At 35.2% G+C, this 16,077-nt stretch overlaps 1 protein-coding gene across 2 annotated transcripts in view; it reads right to left on the bottom strand.

Moving 5' to 3' along the window:
• The window catches only part of CSMD3 (CUB and Sushi multiple domains 3), a 771,720-nt gene that overhangs the window by 570,019 nt on the left and 185,624 nt on the right, over window positions 1–16,077 (bottom strand). For both annotated transcript variants that reach the window (XM_084864313.1, XM_084864314.1), the window contains exon 5: window positions 1,140–1,347. In XM_084864313.1, coding sequence (XP_084720439.1) covers window positions 1,140–1,347 — 208 coding nt within the window. The remainder of the gene's footprint in view (window positions 1–1,139; window positions 1,348–16,077) is intronic.

Raw genomic sequence — 16,077 nt, 5'->3', positions numbered from 1 at the left:
AGATTCTTCAAACTAAATATATCTTTAAAATTTTCAATATCCATATCATCCCTACTGCAGAGTTGACCTTCATTCAACATTTTCCAATATGCCTTTAACAATTTGTATGTTAGAAGATGATGTTTTATTTTAGCACTATCTTTTCTTTTATCATTCCTCAATCCACTACAGAGTCCTTTTCTTTATACCTCCTACATAGCTCACAATTCATTCCACTTTTTTATCTCCATCAATACCATCATAATCCAAGCTACCTTGATTTGTTTTTAGATTTCAGCAATCACCTCTCAAGTAGTCTTCCCACAGTTAATTGAGCCCCACTGAAAAATCAATCTTTACACATAAGAATAACCATTTGAAAAGGCAGAATTTAGACCTCTTCATGTAATTGTTTTTAATAAAAAGACTTTAATAAATTTCTATTGTTCTTATCAAATCCTTCACTTGGCTTAAAAGGCCCTTCCTAGTTTAATGTTTATAATTTTTTTTCCTTCACTAATCTTATAATTCTTTACTCAATCACTGATTCATAATCTACTTTACCCTTTAATAATAAGTTCATTCATTTTTTTAAATGGCAGAATGGAACATTTCCTTTTAAAACTATCATATCCTAAAATTATGTTATGAAAACTGCAGTTTTCTGAACATGTCTTGAGTTTCTAAAGAAAGAGCCCATACTCAGAATACACTGTTTAAATTTTACTTTTAGATAAAAGGGTATATAAGATTTAATTACAAAAATAAAGCCAAATTTCTTCCAGAACTATTCTATTAATTTGAAAGGAATCATCAAGTATGGACAGGCATACTAAAGAACACAACTGTAGATTATATTAGAAATGTAATTTCCTTATTCAAGTTTTGATTAAATCACATTACTTCCCATGAATAGAGTGATAAAAAAAAATACTGATGGGAAGCTCTGTCTTTCAAAATACCAATCTATTTGCTCTATCATTGCCCTGACTTTCTAAAATATACCTTGGCTCTGACAGCTGCCACATATAATTTTCCTGTTAATTATAAATTCTTTCAAAACTTTAAACCCTTAAACACCCACACATAACTATTCTTTGATCCCCAATTTGTCTTAGGTAACAACATCAATGGTAAGTTACTAAAAAACATCTACTTACCATATTGTAGGTGGCTCAGAACCTTCAATTTCTAAGTAATCATACTTTTCTTCCATTTGAAAATCAGTAAATATGAGTGAAATTGTGTCCCCAGGCTCTGCTACAATGGTCCAAGTGCAATCGGCATTGTTGTGGTATTCATTGGGAAAACTGGGGCTTGATATAATGCCACTAGATCCTCTCATTGTTCCTCCACATGCGTCTTCAGCTGTTAAGAGCAAGAATGAAATGTTCAGGTATAAATCATTAAGAGAAATGCAACTCTTTTAACATTTTCAAATAAAATAACAGATCAAATTATGTGATACCAAGTACATATACCTAATAGAGATAAAATAAAATGAGAAATTTGTGGAAAAGAAAATTAAGCACATATATAAACTACCCTGAGTGGCCAGATTATTATGATCTCTGAATACATAATAATCTGGCCAGTCAGTGTATATCCTATATAATAAAGGGCTAATATGCAAATTGGCCCCTCGGCCAGGAGTTTGACCAACAGGGAGGCTGGCCAACCACCCATATTCCCTCTACCTGGCCAGGCTGCCCAGACCACACCCATATACACACACACACATACACACATTCACACACACACACACACACACACACACACACATACACACACACACACACTCACACATTGAGTGGCCAGATTATGCATTTAAAGATCAATAATCTGGCCACTCAGTGTGTATCTTGATAATTTTTAACCATTGCTTGACACAGCAATACAAGTAAGTAAAATCTAAACTCCAATTGATCTCAGGATAACAGAACCAGGATTTTCTTTTCATTGATTAGCTGATAAAGTGAGTAAAATAAAAGAAACATCATCCGTAAATGATGTTTCTTTTATTTTGCTCACTTTATCAGCTAATAAAGTGAGCAAAAAGTCTGTAATGAGAAGTCTTTAATCACTTTGTACATGTTTATGGTAAGGCTGAGCTTTGTTTTTTTTGTTTTTATGTAGTAAAGAACAAAATGAAAAAACAATTTGAGAGAGAATATAATAGAGTTTTATTAATGGCATGATTCAAATGCTATTGAAAATATTTGTGGAATTGCAATTTAAATAAAAATACATCATATGTCCACAAAACTTTAATTAGAGAGAAATAACATATTAACTAATATATTATTGGTAATAAATTCCCTACTAAAGGCCCTCAGACCAGCTCTCGCAGTCTGGGAGCCCTCAGGGGATGTCCGACTGATGGCTTAGGCCTGCTCCCTACCACTGCTACATCCTCTCCAGTCTTGAGCCTGGCTTGTGGCTGAGCAGCGCTCCCCCTGTGGGAGCACACTAACCACCAGGGTGCAGCTCCTGTGTTGAGCATCTGTCCCCTGGTAGTCAGTTCATGTCATAGCAACATAGCTCTCCAACATCCCCTGAGGGGTCCTAGACTATAAAAGGCAAAAGGGTACAGGCCAAGCTAAGGGACCCCCCCCCCTCTCCTCCAAGTGCATGAATTTTTGTACACAGGCCTCTGGTATAATACATATTTTTCTAGGGATTCACATGATATATGGATATACAATATTATAAATTTTCTATTAACTATACTTGTGGACTTATGGTTTTCATTTTCTAAATAGGAATTATCTACTTTTGACCAACAGTGTATAATAACAGAGGGGCTACATGACCAGCTATGTTTAGTGTGAAAGTATAAAATCAAGATCCTGATTAATAAAGAGATTAAAGCTATAAAATCTATCTTGTCATAACACTGTTTAGACCAGTCAAGTTAATAAGTTACTAAATTACTTGTGCAATAAATTGCCTCAAGATTTATGTTGTTGTCTTCATCCACTCAGGGAATTCTTCCAATTCAAGTCAACCATTTGAGGAAAAATCTAGTTCTATAATGACCACTTATTATTTCATGTAAAGACTAATACTTCATGGTTTTCATAAACAGAGATGTGCAGCATCCTATCTAATTTCACAGAGGGCAGGAAATAGCAAAATGCCTTGATACTGGTGATAACTTTATTACCATGTTCTTTTATGCATTAAATGACATTAGCTTCCTTCTGGCCCACACTTTAGCCATTTAATGCCACAATTCATAAATTTAAAAAAAAAATATATATATATATATATAGATAGATAGATAGATAGATATTTATAAGTAATATATATAAAATATTTATAAAATATTTATATATTTTATAAATATATAAAATATTTAAATTAAATCGCAAACTATGTAAATATGATAAATATTTATTTTCATTACAAGTCCTACCAATTTTTAGAGTAATTAAAATGAACTGGTGCTCCTGTCCAGACTAAGAGATATAGGACTATAATTTTCTTGCCAGAGCACACAATGCCTTCCCTCAATATTTTACCTTTAGTATCTGATAAATGTGTCTGGCTGCCCCCATCCTCAAATACCAATTAGTTCTACTTTTTTTCTTCTCAGTACCAATACCAAGGTTGAGTACTGCATTGGAAATAAAATGTTACACTATTATATATTTTAGTGGAACTGGTACATAACCTACGGAAATCAGCTCTGTGAGTTATTTATTTCTGTCTCCAGATAAAATTATAGGCAGACATTTAATATTTCAGCTCACACTCAGATTAAAGGAATACATTTCTCCATTTTTTAATTTTAAAAAATGTCAACTGATCAATTAATATGTCCAGTCTTGAGTAGTCACTTACCAATATATATATATATATATATATATATATATATATATATATATATATATATATATATATATATATATATATATTTCATTGGCTTAAAGTTCTTTGCTCCCCATAGCTTGGGCTTGTGGCAAATGGGGCAGAGCTGAGGAAGAGAAGTGGCTTCTTCCGCCCCATGCTCCTTCCTAGTATTTCTACTCCTCCCCACTACTCACTGAGCTCCTTGGGACTCCTCCTGAGGCAGGAAGAAATCAGGGGACACGAATCTTTTATTTCCCTGGTCCTGATTTGGCACAAGTTTCCAAGAACTATGGCAGATGATCAAAAAATTATGGTTCTTTTGGTCATGAGCCTTTTTATGGGAACCACCAAGATATTCCAATCATTCCTTCCTGGAATATATATTTCTCTGCTGACTGCTTACATTTTCCTTCATAGCATGGGTATAGAATAGTATATTTCCATCTTGTTTGTGACTATGACTTCTTATCACTGAGGTGAGCCTCTTGGACAGGCTCTACGACCATTCCAGGCCAGAAATCCCTCACAAAAGCCCTGCATTTAGTCAATGGGAAACATGCTCCAGGTATTCTTCCTCTGTGGAAATTCAGTTTCTTCCCAAACGCAGCCCTATGTGTTTGCAAGAGACATTTAACTATTTCATCCATGGTTTTAAAAATAATACATTGTGTTCTCCAAGCTCCAGGGCATACAAATAAAATTCTTTGTATGACACATGAAATGGAGAGCAACTTGTAGAATAGATCACTCGAGGCAAATTCTTATTTTACAGCAAAATGACTTCAAGCCTAAAATGGATCCGCTTAGGCTTGAAAACAAGAATAAGAATTCAGGTCTTCTAGCATACACAGCAAATGCTCTTGCCAATTCTTATACCAATTTCTTTGTTCAGCACTGCTGTTTGATATCTTTATTACTACACAAACTATCATAGAATCCTTACATGACAGAATTGTGAAACGGGTAAAAATTGCTTTATAGCACATGCCAGATAGGCAGAATTTTGTCTAGATGGCACAATTTGAGTGCTAGAACCTATGTGTTATGATCTGGCCTGAACTTAATACAGTATTTATAAAAACCAATACATTTTCTGCAATCATAGACTCAGAGAGCAGAATATACTATAATAAAACTATTTTTTTTAAGTAGAGATAGGATACATAAAAGACAGCACTGGAACAAGCCATGACACCCTTGAACCTAGGCCTGGACTCTCTGCTAAGTAATATCGCCTGTTCTATGGTCAAAGTGAGTTGGTACAAATCCTATCAGTAGCCTTTATTTTTTTTTCTAACTGAAGTATAATTGGCACACAATATCCTATTAATTTCAGATGTACATGATAGTGATTCGATATTTATATCCATTATAAAATGATCACAACAATGAATTAACATGTCACCATAAAATTTATTATAATATTACTGACTATATTCCTAAGCTGTATAACTTGTACTTCTTAATCAACTATTTTACCCATCCCCTAAACCCTTTACCCCTCTTGCAACCACCAGTTTGTTTTCTGCATTTATTAGTCTGTTTATTTTGTTTCTTCATTCCTTTTGTTTAGATTTCACATAAGGGTAAAATCATGTATTTGTCTTTCTCTATCTGACTTATTTCACTTAGCATTATACCCTCTATATTCATTCCTGTCACAAATGGTGAGGTTTATTTCTTTTCTATGGCTGAGTAATATTCCACAGTATATGCATACCAAAAATTATGTACCCATTCATCTATTGATGAACACATATGGTGCTTCCATTTCTTGGTTACTATAACTAATGCTGCAGTGAACATATGGGTACTTCCATCTCTTCAAATTCATGGTTTTTGTTCTTCTGATAAACACCCAGAAGTGAAATTGCTAGATGATGTGAGAGTTCTATTTTTAATTATTTGAGGGACCTACATACTATGTTCCAGAGTGGGTGCACTAAATAACATTTCCTCAACAAGGTACTAAGGTCCACTTTTTTCCCATATCTTCAACACTTAAGCACTTTTTGTTTTTTGTTAATAGCCATTTTGATAGAAGTGAGGTGATATCTCATTGAGGTTTTGATTTGCATTTCCTCAAGGTTTAGTAATGTTGAGCAATTTTTCCTATGCCTGTTGACCACCTAAAAAAATGTCTATTAAAAATCTCTGCCCATTTTTTAATTGCGTTGTTCATATTTGATATCAAATTATGCAAGTTCTTTATAAATTTTGAATATCAACTGCTTCTTTATATGTACCATTTGCATAACAAAAGGTTAGTATATGCACACACAGACTCTTGTCCTAATGGAATAGGTTATAAAATTTATAGTGTGGTAATTCTTTTATGTATGTATGCATGCACATATACATAAGCTGAATGACTGCACATTGCATGTTAATAACTTTCAGAGTCAATGTGCTGTAAAATATAGAGAAAAAAATTGATACAGCCAATAGAATCAATGAGAGTAATGCAGTCTTTTAAAAGAAAAATTTTTTAAAAAACTAATACTTATGACTTTAAATTCTTATGAAGATATACTATCAATTGCCTCTTAATTTATTAATGTTTTCAAGTCTATTGCTAAAAAGTATAGATATCCTATCTAATAAAAGAATAATATGCAAATTTACAGTCACTCCAACATACAAACCGGCTGCCCCCATGTGGACACAATATGGCAGCAACAATATGGCCAGCAGGGGAGAGCAGTTGGAAGGGACATGGCCTGCAAGGGAGGGCAGTTGTGGGTGATCAGGCCAGCAGGGGAGGGCAGTTGGGAGGGACCAGGCCTGCAAAGGGGGACAGTTGTGGCAATCAAGCCTGCAGGGGAGGGCAGTTGGGGGTGACCAAGCTGGCAGAAGAAGAAAATTCAGGGCGACAGGGCCTACAGGGAAGGACAATTTGGGGGTGGGAACCCAGGCTTGCAGGGGAGGGCAGGTAGGAGTGACCAGGGTTGGAGGGGAGGGCAGCTTTAAAATAAGTGAATTTATGTAAACTTGCTAAACAATCTTCTTTAATGTCTTGCCATAGAGCAGGGGAAAAGTACAAAAATAAAATCAAAATTAGTTTTATTTAAGTGCAAAAAGTAGGCAATTATTTCAGCACCTTCCAAAAATGTATTTTTTCATAGAATTAAATTTTATTTACTCTCAATTTCTGTTGGACTTATTAGGTACCAAAAATACCTGACCTTGTTTTGTCTTTAGATCTTACATTACATTTAATGTATGTCTTTAGATCATACATTACATTTAAGATATTGTAAATTGAAAGTGTCCCCAAAGCATGGCAATTTAACAGCTTCAGATACCACTAGAACGATTTTCTGTAACATGTAATTTCAGATACTGATCTCTGTGCTCTGCCCTACTAGTTTCTTGTGAAATAGCTTAGGGATAGGGGTAGGTAGACCGTAAATATGCTTGTTTATCACAAAAGAGAAAGAACTGTAAATTTAGCAGATTAGTACACTTGGTCAATTCCAGATGTGAGGCATTCAATCCAATCTCCAAGTTTATCTTGGGAAAATGTTCTGCAAATCTCCTTTGCTGAATCTCAACATTCCATCAGCCCCATGAGCTCACAAATAAAGCAGACATCTATGTGTTCCATCTCAAGACACTTTTGTCTGCCTCTTAATTAGACAAAATATTTAAATAATACACTCATTAATTATTACATTATATATACAGGGCAGCAGTTCCATTAGTATAACTGTCCTTGTTTGCATCTAATAGTTCAGCCTTATGTATCTTTGTGTTTAAAAAAATAATTTTTTCTTGATAGAGAATTAAGCACCTGGGTAGTTAAATGGCACATCCAGATTGCTAGTTTTATTTTATGTTTGTCAAGGAACAACAAGAAACAACTGTTCTAAGTTTTAAAGAAAAGTGATGTTTTTTTATTATTATTATGAAGGAAAATTAAAGAGTTTTAATCATCTGTTTTTTTTATTATTATTATTAAGGAAAATTAAAGAGTTTTTCTTAGTCCAGGTCCTTTCATACTAAAACAGATGAAATTAAATTTATCTGGGAAACAGATTTCTAAGTCAAAGAAAAACATTCATCATTCATTCAGTTGACACCTCATGGAAAGAGAAAAACAAAAAAACCTATACATAATGGCATATCAGAATGGAAGGTTTATTCCTGAATACTCAAATATGCTTTTGATAAAATATTCCATGTTAATTTATAACTATCTTCCTAAGAGACATGTTGAGAAAAAATGAGAGGGATAGTTAGTGCACTGAGGCAAGTAATTAATAAATATGTAGATTATAGTTTGATTGTTCAGTTTTATATTCAGCTTAAAATACTTTTCAGAATCTAAAAATAAAAAATACAGGCATTTGTTTATGATAGTTTAAAATATTTTTTTTCAGCAAGAAGCCATGCAGAGGGTCAGGGAGGAATTTTACATTATTTTTTTAATTAGCAAAATATAATTATTTTCAAATATTGACCCAGAGCCATACAAAATGTGATCACAGGAAAAAGGGAGTAAAAGAGGAGAAATCCCTATAATTACCTGGCTTTCTGTCTAAGCATATTCAGGACAATATGCTACGGAGGGTGATTATGAGTAGAACATAGTGTTCTCCCTGAGCTGAGTTCAGGGACCATGAGGTCTGTAGATAGAATTCTAGAAGAAAGGAAGCTTTTCAGAAAAAGAACTCATAAAGCCTGCATTGTGGCCCCATCGGTCTTAGCTAAACACTAACAAATGTATGCTATGGGTGAAACTACATGAAGTCAGACAAAGAGAAGCCAGGGGTCTGGTTGCTGATTGGTTCCAACCAAGGATGCACACAGGGCTGGGAATTCAAAAAAAAAAAAAAATTAGAAACATGTTTATTGAGAAATAATTCAGATACTATAAAATTCATCCAAAGCATACAATTAAATTATTTTCTTTGCTGTAGCATGTCCTAGTATAATCACATTCTATTTTCAATAATATTCAATTATATTGATATACCATCTTTTTAAAACATCCATTTTATTGAATGGTGCTTGGTCCATTAGTTATCTACCCAAATAGTCAATTCCAGATGAACTATAACCTAAATGTAAAAGGAAAAAACAATATAGCTTCTGAAACACAATATAAGACACCACCTTCATGTCCTTAGAATTGACAAATCTTTCTTAAATAGGGCCATCACTCTACATTAAAATTAGGAATTCTATTCCTTAAGTGATTTCACTAAGGAGGTCCAGGCACAAAGTGGAAGGTATTTCCAATACACAAAGCTGATAAGGGCTCATTAAAAATCTATAAAGAACATCTATAAATCACCAAGAAAAAGGACAGCAATAGAAAAATGGACAAAAGCCTAGAATGGCATCTTACAATGGAGGATCAACCAACCGTCAATGGACATACAAGAAAGGAACTCAGCTCATTAGTCATCCCAAATTCAAATTAAAACCACGATGATTCTCTATTAGACACACACCAGGATGTCTAAAATGACAAAGATCGATACCATAAATACTTAGCAAGGATATGAATCAACTAGAATTCAAATTTGCCCATAAATTAATTCTGTGAATCAATTTATGAGAGAATCTTCTGTAAATCAGTAGAGCCACTTTAGAAAACTCATGAGAATCTGCCTAATAAAGCTGCCCATATCCTATGACTTAATGTTCCCACTACTAGGCATTTTCTCAGATGTGCATCAAGTGATGTTTATGGGAATAGTCACAGATACATCATTTATTCTAGCCAAATCTAGAGACAATCCAAATGTTCATCAAAATATCACATAAATAGTGATTTAGTCCTATAATGTACAACTATAATCAATGAAATATGTGTAATCTGTTACTACATACAACATGATGGATATCACAAAGAGTATTACTGGTGGAAGGGTAAATTAGTAAGATTCCATTTTATAAAAGTTGAAAATGGGCACACACAAAAATCTGTGGTGCTAGAAATCAGAGGGGGGTTTGCATTCAGGGAAGGGCAAGGTAGTGACTGGAAGGAAGTATCTGAAAGATTTCTGACGTTCTGGTACTATTTTCTTGCTCTGGCCTGTGTTCATTCTGTGAAAATTCATCAAGTTGCACACTTGTAATTTGTGACTTTTCTGTATAGTATATGTTTAAATAAACATGTTATTAAGTAAGAAGGAGAATTCTTCAAAAGCACATTGTCTTCCAAGCTCTCTATTATTCTCATTATAAATACAACTTTTCTCCCAAGATGGTGTTTTCTATTCTATTCACTTCAACTACCCTCCAAGTATCGATATATTGACCATCCCACAATCTTTGTCATTTAGCTTCATCTTCTTCAGCACCCATCCAACTGCTGAAGAGGAATCTTTAACATTAATAAAACATATTCACTAATGTGGTTAGCAATCATCCTTTCCAAAATCCCTGTTCATTTCAGAGTGATTGACTGTATAAATTTCAATAGGAGTTATTAATTCCCATCTGAAGCATGAGCTCTCAGAAACTGTAGGAGTTTCAAAGAGTGGCTGATGATAAATAAAATGAAGAAATAGTTATCATTTATACACGAGGAATATTTGCTACCAAGATTCTGATAGCAAATATTATGAGGCAGAATTAAGATTATGTGTGTACTGACCTATTTCCTCAGAAAGTTTGGTTGGACCCATTGGAGCTAATGGCTGTGCAATGAGAATTGAGCAAAAGTGACTTAAGATTCCTCTCTTAGAGTATGACTTTAACCCCATCTTCTCCTGTCCCTTTAAAACTTATTTTCTACAACAAAATCTAGAGTATTTTTAAAATCATATCATGTCACACTTACTTCTATGTTTGTAAGATTTTAATGGCTTTCCTTAAGTTTGGAATAAGACAAATGTATTTACCATGGCCTTAAATGTCCTTAATTCATAGACTTCTCAAGATAAGAATACATAGATGGGAATGGAATAACTACAAGATCAAATGGGTCACCACACCTATGATGGATATTGCATGGCTGAGAAATAAATATTTACTGAATTAGATATTTGTGATGTCAAGATGTGTTTATTATTGCAAATGGTAATCCATCCTACTAGAAATCATTTTGTCACGTCCATTCTGTTTTAATTTCCAAAAATAAGGAATTTCCAATTTCAGATTTATTAGTAAATGTGATGCATTTTTGAGAGACATCATGTCTTGTGTTTATTTTTATAAATCTCAGGAAGTATTTTACTTTATCTGAAATTACAAAACTTGAGCCTAGTTTACTTAAAAATTAGAAAATTTTAAATTTGGGTGCATCTGTTATTTTATGGAAGGTTCAATTAAGCAAAAAGAATTTAACCCTCTATGTCTATTTTTCTCATTAACATATTTTCAGTGCTTCAGTGCTTAGAAATATGTTTGCCACTAACATAGCCAAAATAGCTATCTATGTTAAATGATACTGAACAAAATGTCTTTGGAGGATATCACGGACTTTCATGTGGACTTTAAATGATTCCTTATAAAATTAAAGCATTTCCCTCTTCAATTCAATCTTTCTGACTCTTCTATTGTATCATTACAGTTGTGTGTGCAAATCCTTTTATTCAGAGAAATAATTTTAACCTTGTCTAACACTGTTCTAAGCATTATAATAAATAGTCATTAAACTTAAGATATGTGTATTTCTCATACCTTTCCAGATAAACACTGAGTTCTTTGAACATAGATGTTCAATACAAATAATAATAGTTATGTATCTGAGTATTCATTTTGTGCCAGTCACAATGCTATCAATTCTATCTAATAAAAGACAAACATGCAAAATGACTATACCTCCACTACTCCCACAAACCATGCCCACCAGCCAATCAGGAGCAAGAATGCAAATTAACCCAACAAATATGGCAGCAGACATGGAGCTGGAGCAAGCAGGAGGGTTGGGTTGCCCCTGGCTTTAGAGGAAGCTAACCCTCCCACCCACCCTGGCTGGTGCTGACCTCCACTCAAAGTTACAAAGTTTTAATTATAGAAGATAAATAAATCCCAACAAAAATGGCGGAAGCCACAGAGCTGGAGAGAGCAGGAGGCTTGGGTTGCCCTGGTGATGGAGAAAGCCAAGCTTCCCTCCTAGCCTCCACTCAAGTTTCAATTATAGAATATAAATAAATCCCAGATACCAGGGCCTCTCCTTGGGTCACCAGGGGGCATTGCCAGCCTGCAAACCACCATAGGCCCCTTCACCCAGGCCACCCCAGACCCCAAGGGAACCCTTACCCTGATCCAAGACACCCTTTAGGGCAAACCAGCTGGCCCCCACCCATGCAACCAGGCCTCTATCTTATCTAATAAAATAGTAATATGCAAATTTACCATCACTCCAACACACAAGATGGCTGCCCCCATGTGGTCAAAGATGGCCACCAGAAGATGGCCAGCAGGGGAGGACAATTGGGAGAGACCAGATCTGCTAGAGAGGGCAGTTGTGGGCAATCAGGCATCAGGGGAGGACAGCAGAGGAGTGAAGTTGGGGGTTACCAGGCCTGCAGGGAAGGCAGTGGGGGGGGGACTCAGGCCTGCAGGGGAGAGCAGGTGTGGGGAACCAAGCAAGCAGGGCAGGGCAGCTAGAGGTAACCAAGCCTGCAGGGGAGGGCAGTTAGAGGTGACCAGGCCTACAGAGGAGGGCAGTTAGAATATGACATAGAATGGCCTTGTGATAATTCATTATTTTATTATTGCAATGTTGACAAAATGTACAGTATCGTGAAATATTTCCACTTAGTTAAAAATTGCAGACTGCCAATATACATCAAGAAATTCATTCATATTAAGATTAAAAAGCATGACTAAATCTGACCCTTTGAAGATTTTGTTCCTTATTTTATTATTTACTCTAAAGTAAGTGAGAATTTGTATTTTTTTGTACCACAAATGTACATTCTAAGCATCAATGGTCAGATGAATTTTATTTCACACCAGTTTGGTATGCTTATTTTTGTTCTTTTCTTCATTTCTTTTTGTTTGGTTGGTTGTTATATGGTAATAATATAATACACAATTATCTGTTAAAATGAGATGGAAATCAAATGGGAAATTATGCACATTATAACTTTGCTATTTTTATTCATTCCCCTTTAAGTGTAATACAACATCCTATTTCAAAACAAAGTGTTTTTATATACATGTGAATGTGTTTATAAAAATTAGATTTTTATATGATTAAAAGAGTCAAAGGTAATAAAATGAATACCTCTAATCAATGACTTAGGCTAGATGTAAAATTAAAGTGTTTTCATTTATTCAGCAGATAATATGAATACCAAGCTTATATAACATACTACTATAAGAAATATGTACCAGGCTATAATACAATAAAAATTACTATAGCAAAAATTCATTTATCAAAAATCACAGCCAGTCCATATCTCACCTATAAATTTTAGCTGTATTTTTCAATCCAAAACCTTGCTACCTTCTATTTGTCTGGGTCACCTTTTCAGGACGTCACTTACCACGTGCTACCTAGGGAATGCATGCTGACTATTATAGAGTCCAAACCCATTATAACGGGGGAGGTAAGTGAGAGCCAAATGTAAATGAGTTTTGGATACTCTGCTCTTTTGCATAATTTCTCTCCTGGCGTGAAAAAATAAAAACTTGGCTGTGTAGTTGCACAGGGATGAACAGAAATATAGAGCATCCGTATTTACATGGAGGGCCCCAGGACAAGCAAAGCTTACGTTTTTATAAATGGTTAATTTTAGCATCCATCCGAACATCAGTGAGCCCGTTAGTGAGGTATAGCTGCACTTTAAATGATGTCCAAAGGCTTTTTACACAGAGTTAACATTTCCATAAAATCAGATTTTTTGTGTGTGTGCCTTATGTTTCCAAATCAATTTAGCTTTGTGTGCTAATATTTCACTTGAGCCCTGAAGATAAAGAAGCATATAGGTCAGCCATGTGTGCTGCTAAATCCCCAAAGGAAACCTCCTCTAAAAACCAAAAGATTGACACCAGACAAGATTAGCAAAAGAATTAGTCATGCACAATCAACTGTGTTAAATACTGAGGGGAAACCATCTGCTTCTCTTGTCCTCAGGAAAAGGCTATCAGAATGCACTCATTGCTAATGCTCCCAGTATATATTATTATATGCTTCGGAGTGTACCACTGTTTTCTATGAAAATGAATTTATTAGAACCAACAACCATAGCTGCTTTAAATGCTACTAATGAGGCACACAAGTAAAAGCTTCGAGTCCTGTGCTACTTTACAATTCCCAGTCCTAGCTGGGCCCTGAGACCTTCTCCCCAGGAATACAATAGTTCAGTGTTTTCCCCTCAATCTAGAGCCGAAGAGGCTTGGGCTCTGACCTCAAAATGCTATACAGTAGCTGTAAATGTCCAAACGAACCAATCAATACACAAAAATATTCAAAAAATAAATTCTCTCCCAAAAGGGCTTATTATCTAAAGTTTTCTATTAAAACATAAGAAGAAAATCCTACCAAAGATCATTAAAACTCAATATCTGGAAAAAATGAGATTTGTTCAGAGTTCTTCTTGTGAGATCAACCAAAAGACTTGTATGCATGCATATAAGCATAACCAATGGACACAGTCACTCAGGGGTGAGAGCACAAGTGGGGGCTGTAGGGGCAATGAGGGGATAAGGACACATATGTAATATCTTAATCAATAAAGACAAAAAAGATCTCAAAGACAACTAAAATAGAAATATTTTAAAATAAATATTTATCCAAATGTTTCTCATATCATTAAATAGTATTTCAAATATGGATTGAGGGGATTACTATCCTATCTAATAAAAAGGGAATATGCTAATTGACCCTCATACCATCGCAAAGATTAAGGCACTCACAGCCAATAAAGAGGGAATATGCTAATTGACTGCCCTGCCCTCAAAGACAGAGGCACCCACAGCCACAAGATGGCAGCATCCAGTCCCCTCAGCCCTGTCTGGGCAACAGATGCAGGGCAAGGCAGGGCCAACCCACAGGCAGGCTGGGTCACTCTGTGCTCCGTCCTCAGGTGTCCCCCAGACCCTTCAACAACCCAGGGACAGCCCGAGGCACAGGTAATCCTTAGATGTCAGCCGCCCAGCCGCCCAGGGCTGGCCAGAGGTACAGTCAAGCCTTGGATGGTGGCTGCCCAGCTGCCCAGGGCCGCCCGAGGCTCAGGTAACCAGGGCTGGCCAAATCTTGCACTGCCGACAGTGGCAGCAGCAGAAGTGTAATGGGTGCATTACCTTCCCCTGATTATTGGGTCACCTCCTGCTCCTGAGGGCTCCCAGACTGTGAGAGGAGCCAGACCAGGCTGAGGGACACCCCCCCACCCCCCAATTCAGTGCTTGAATTTTCATGCACTGGGCCTCTAGTTAAGAAATAAACAAGACAATAGAAAAGATCATGATGTATAAAAATAAGTGTATATAATGTTGTACATTTATGTTCATTCAGTCTATCTCGTTCCCTTCTTCATTCCACATCAAGGAAATAAATAACTTTGACTGAAGGGTTTTAGACAATTATATGGTTCCTTCCTAAGATATCATTTCTTTTGACCTGAAGTTACAGGGACCAGCTAATTGTGATGGACACTGGATTTAGTAGTTTCGTTGACTGAACATATATTCCATGCAAACCATTTGTTAAGACATTTTATTTGTATTGCTTAATTTAACCATATTCACAGAAATATTTTAAACAGGAAGAAATTAGCTCAGAGAGGTTAATAAATGTATCCCCACTACACAGCTAACACATAGCAACGTGTGGATTTAAAAAAGATAGTGTTAACAATGTGTGGTAGGCAAAAATAATACCTACTCTAAAGATGTTAACCCTAATAACCATGGTTATGACTTTATAAGGCAAAACAGGAAAAGTTGCAGATTAAGGTTGCTAATCAGATGATGCTGAAATCAAGACATTACTCTGAATTATCCCAATAGGAGACAAATTGGAAGAATGTTTGAATTCAACACACACACACACACACACACACACACACACACAGGCTCTTGTGTAAAAAACAGAATGTATAAATTTGAAAAAACATACAGCATAAAGTATATACTTGAAAATAATATAGTAACAAAGATAAATAAATATCATATAAAGGTGATACTCCAAGAATAAAAAAAAACATATAATTTGAGTGGGATCAATAAAGGTAATTTTAATGAAATAAAATTTGAGAGAGATTGATATGGAAATGGTAACATAGATTGTCAAAATAATTTTTTTTAAATATTGGGGGGAAAAGTAAAAGGAAG

This window comes from Pipistrellus hanaki, assembly GCF_964339955.1.
Source record: "Pipistrellus hanaki genome assembly, chromosome: 17".
Taxonomy (NCBI): Eukaryota; Metazoa; Chordata; class Mammalia; order Chiroptera; family Vespertilionidae; genus Pipistrellus; species Pipistrellus hanaki.
This window is presented reverse-complemented; position numbering and strand designations above follow the sequence as displayed.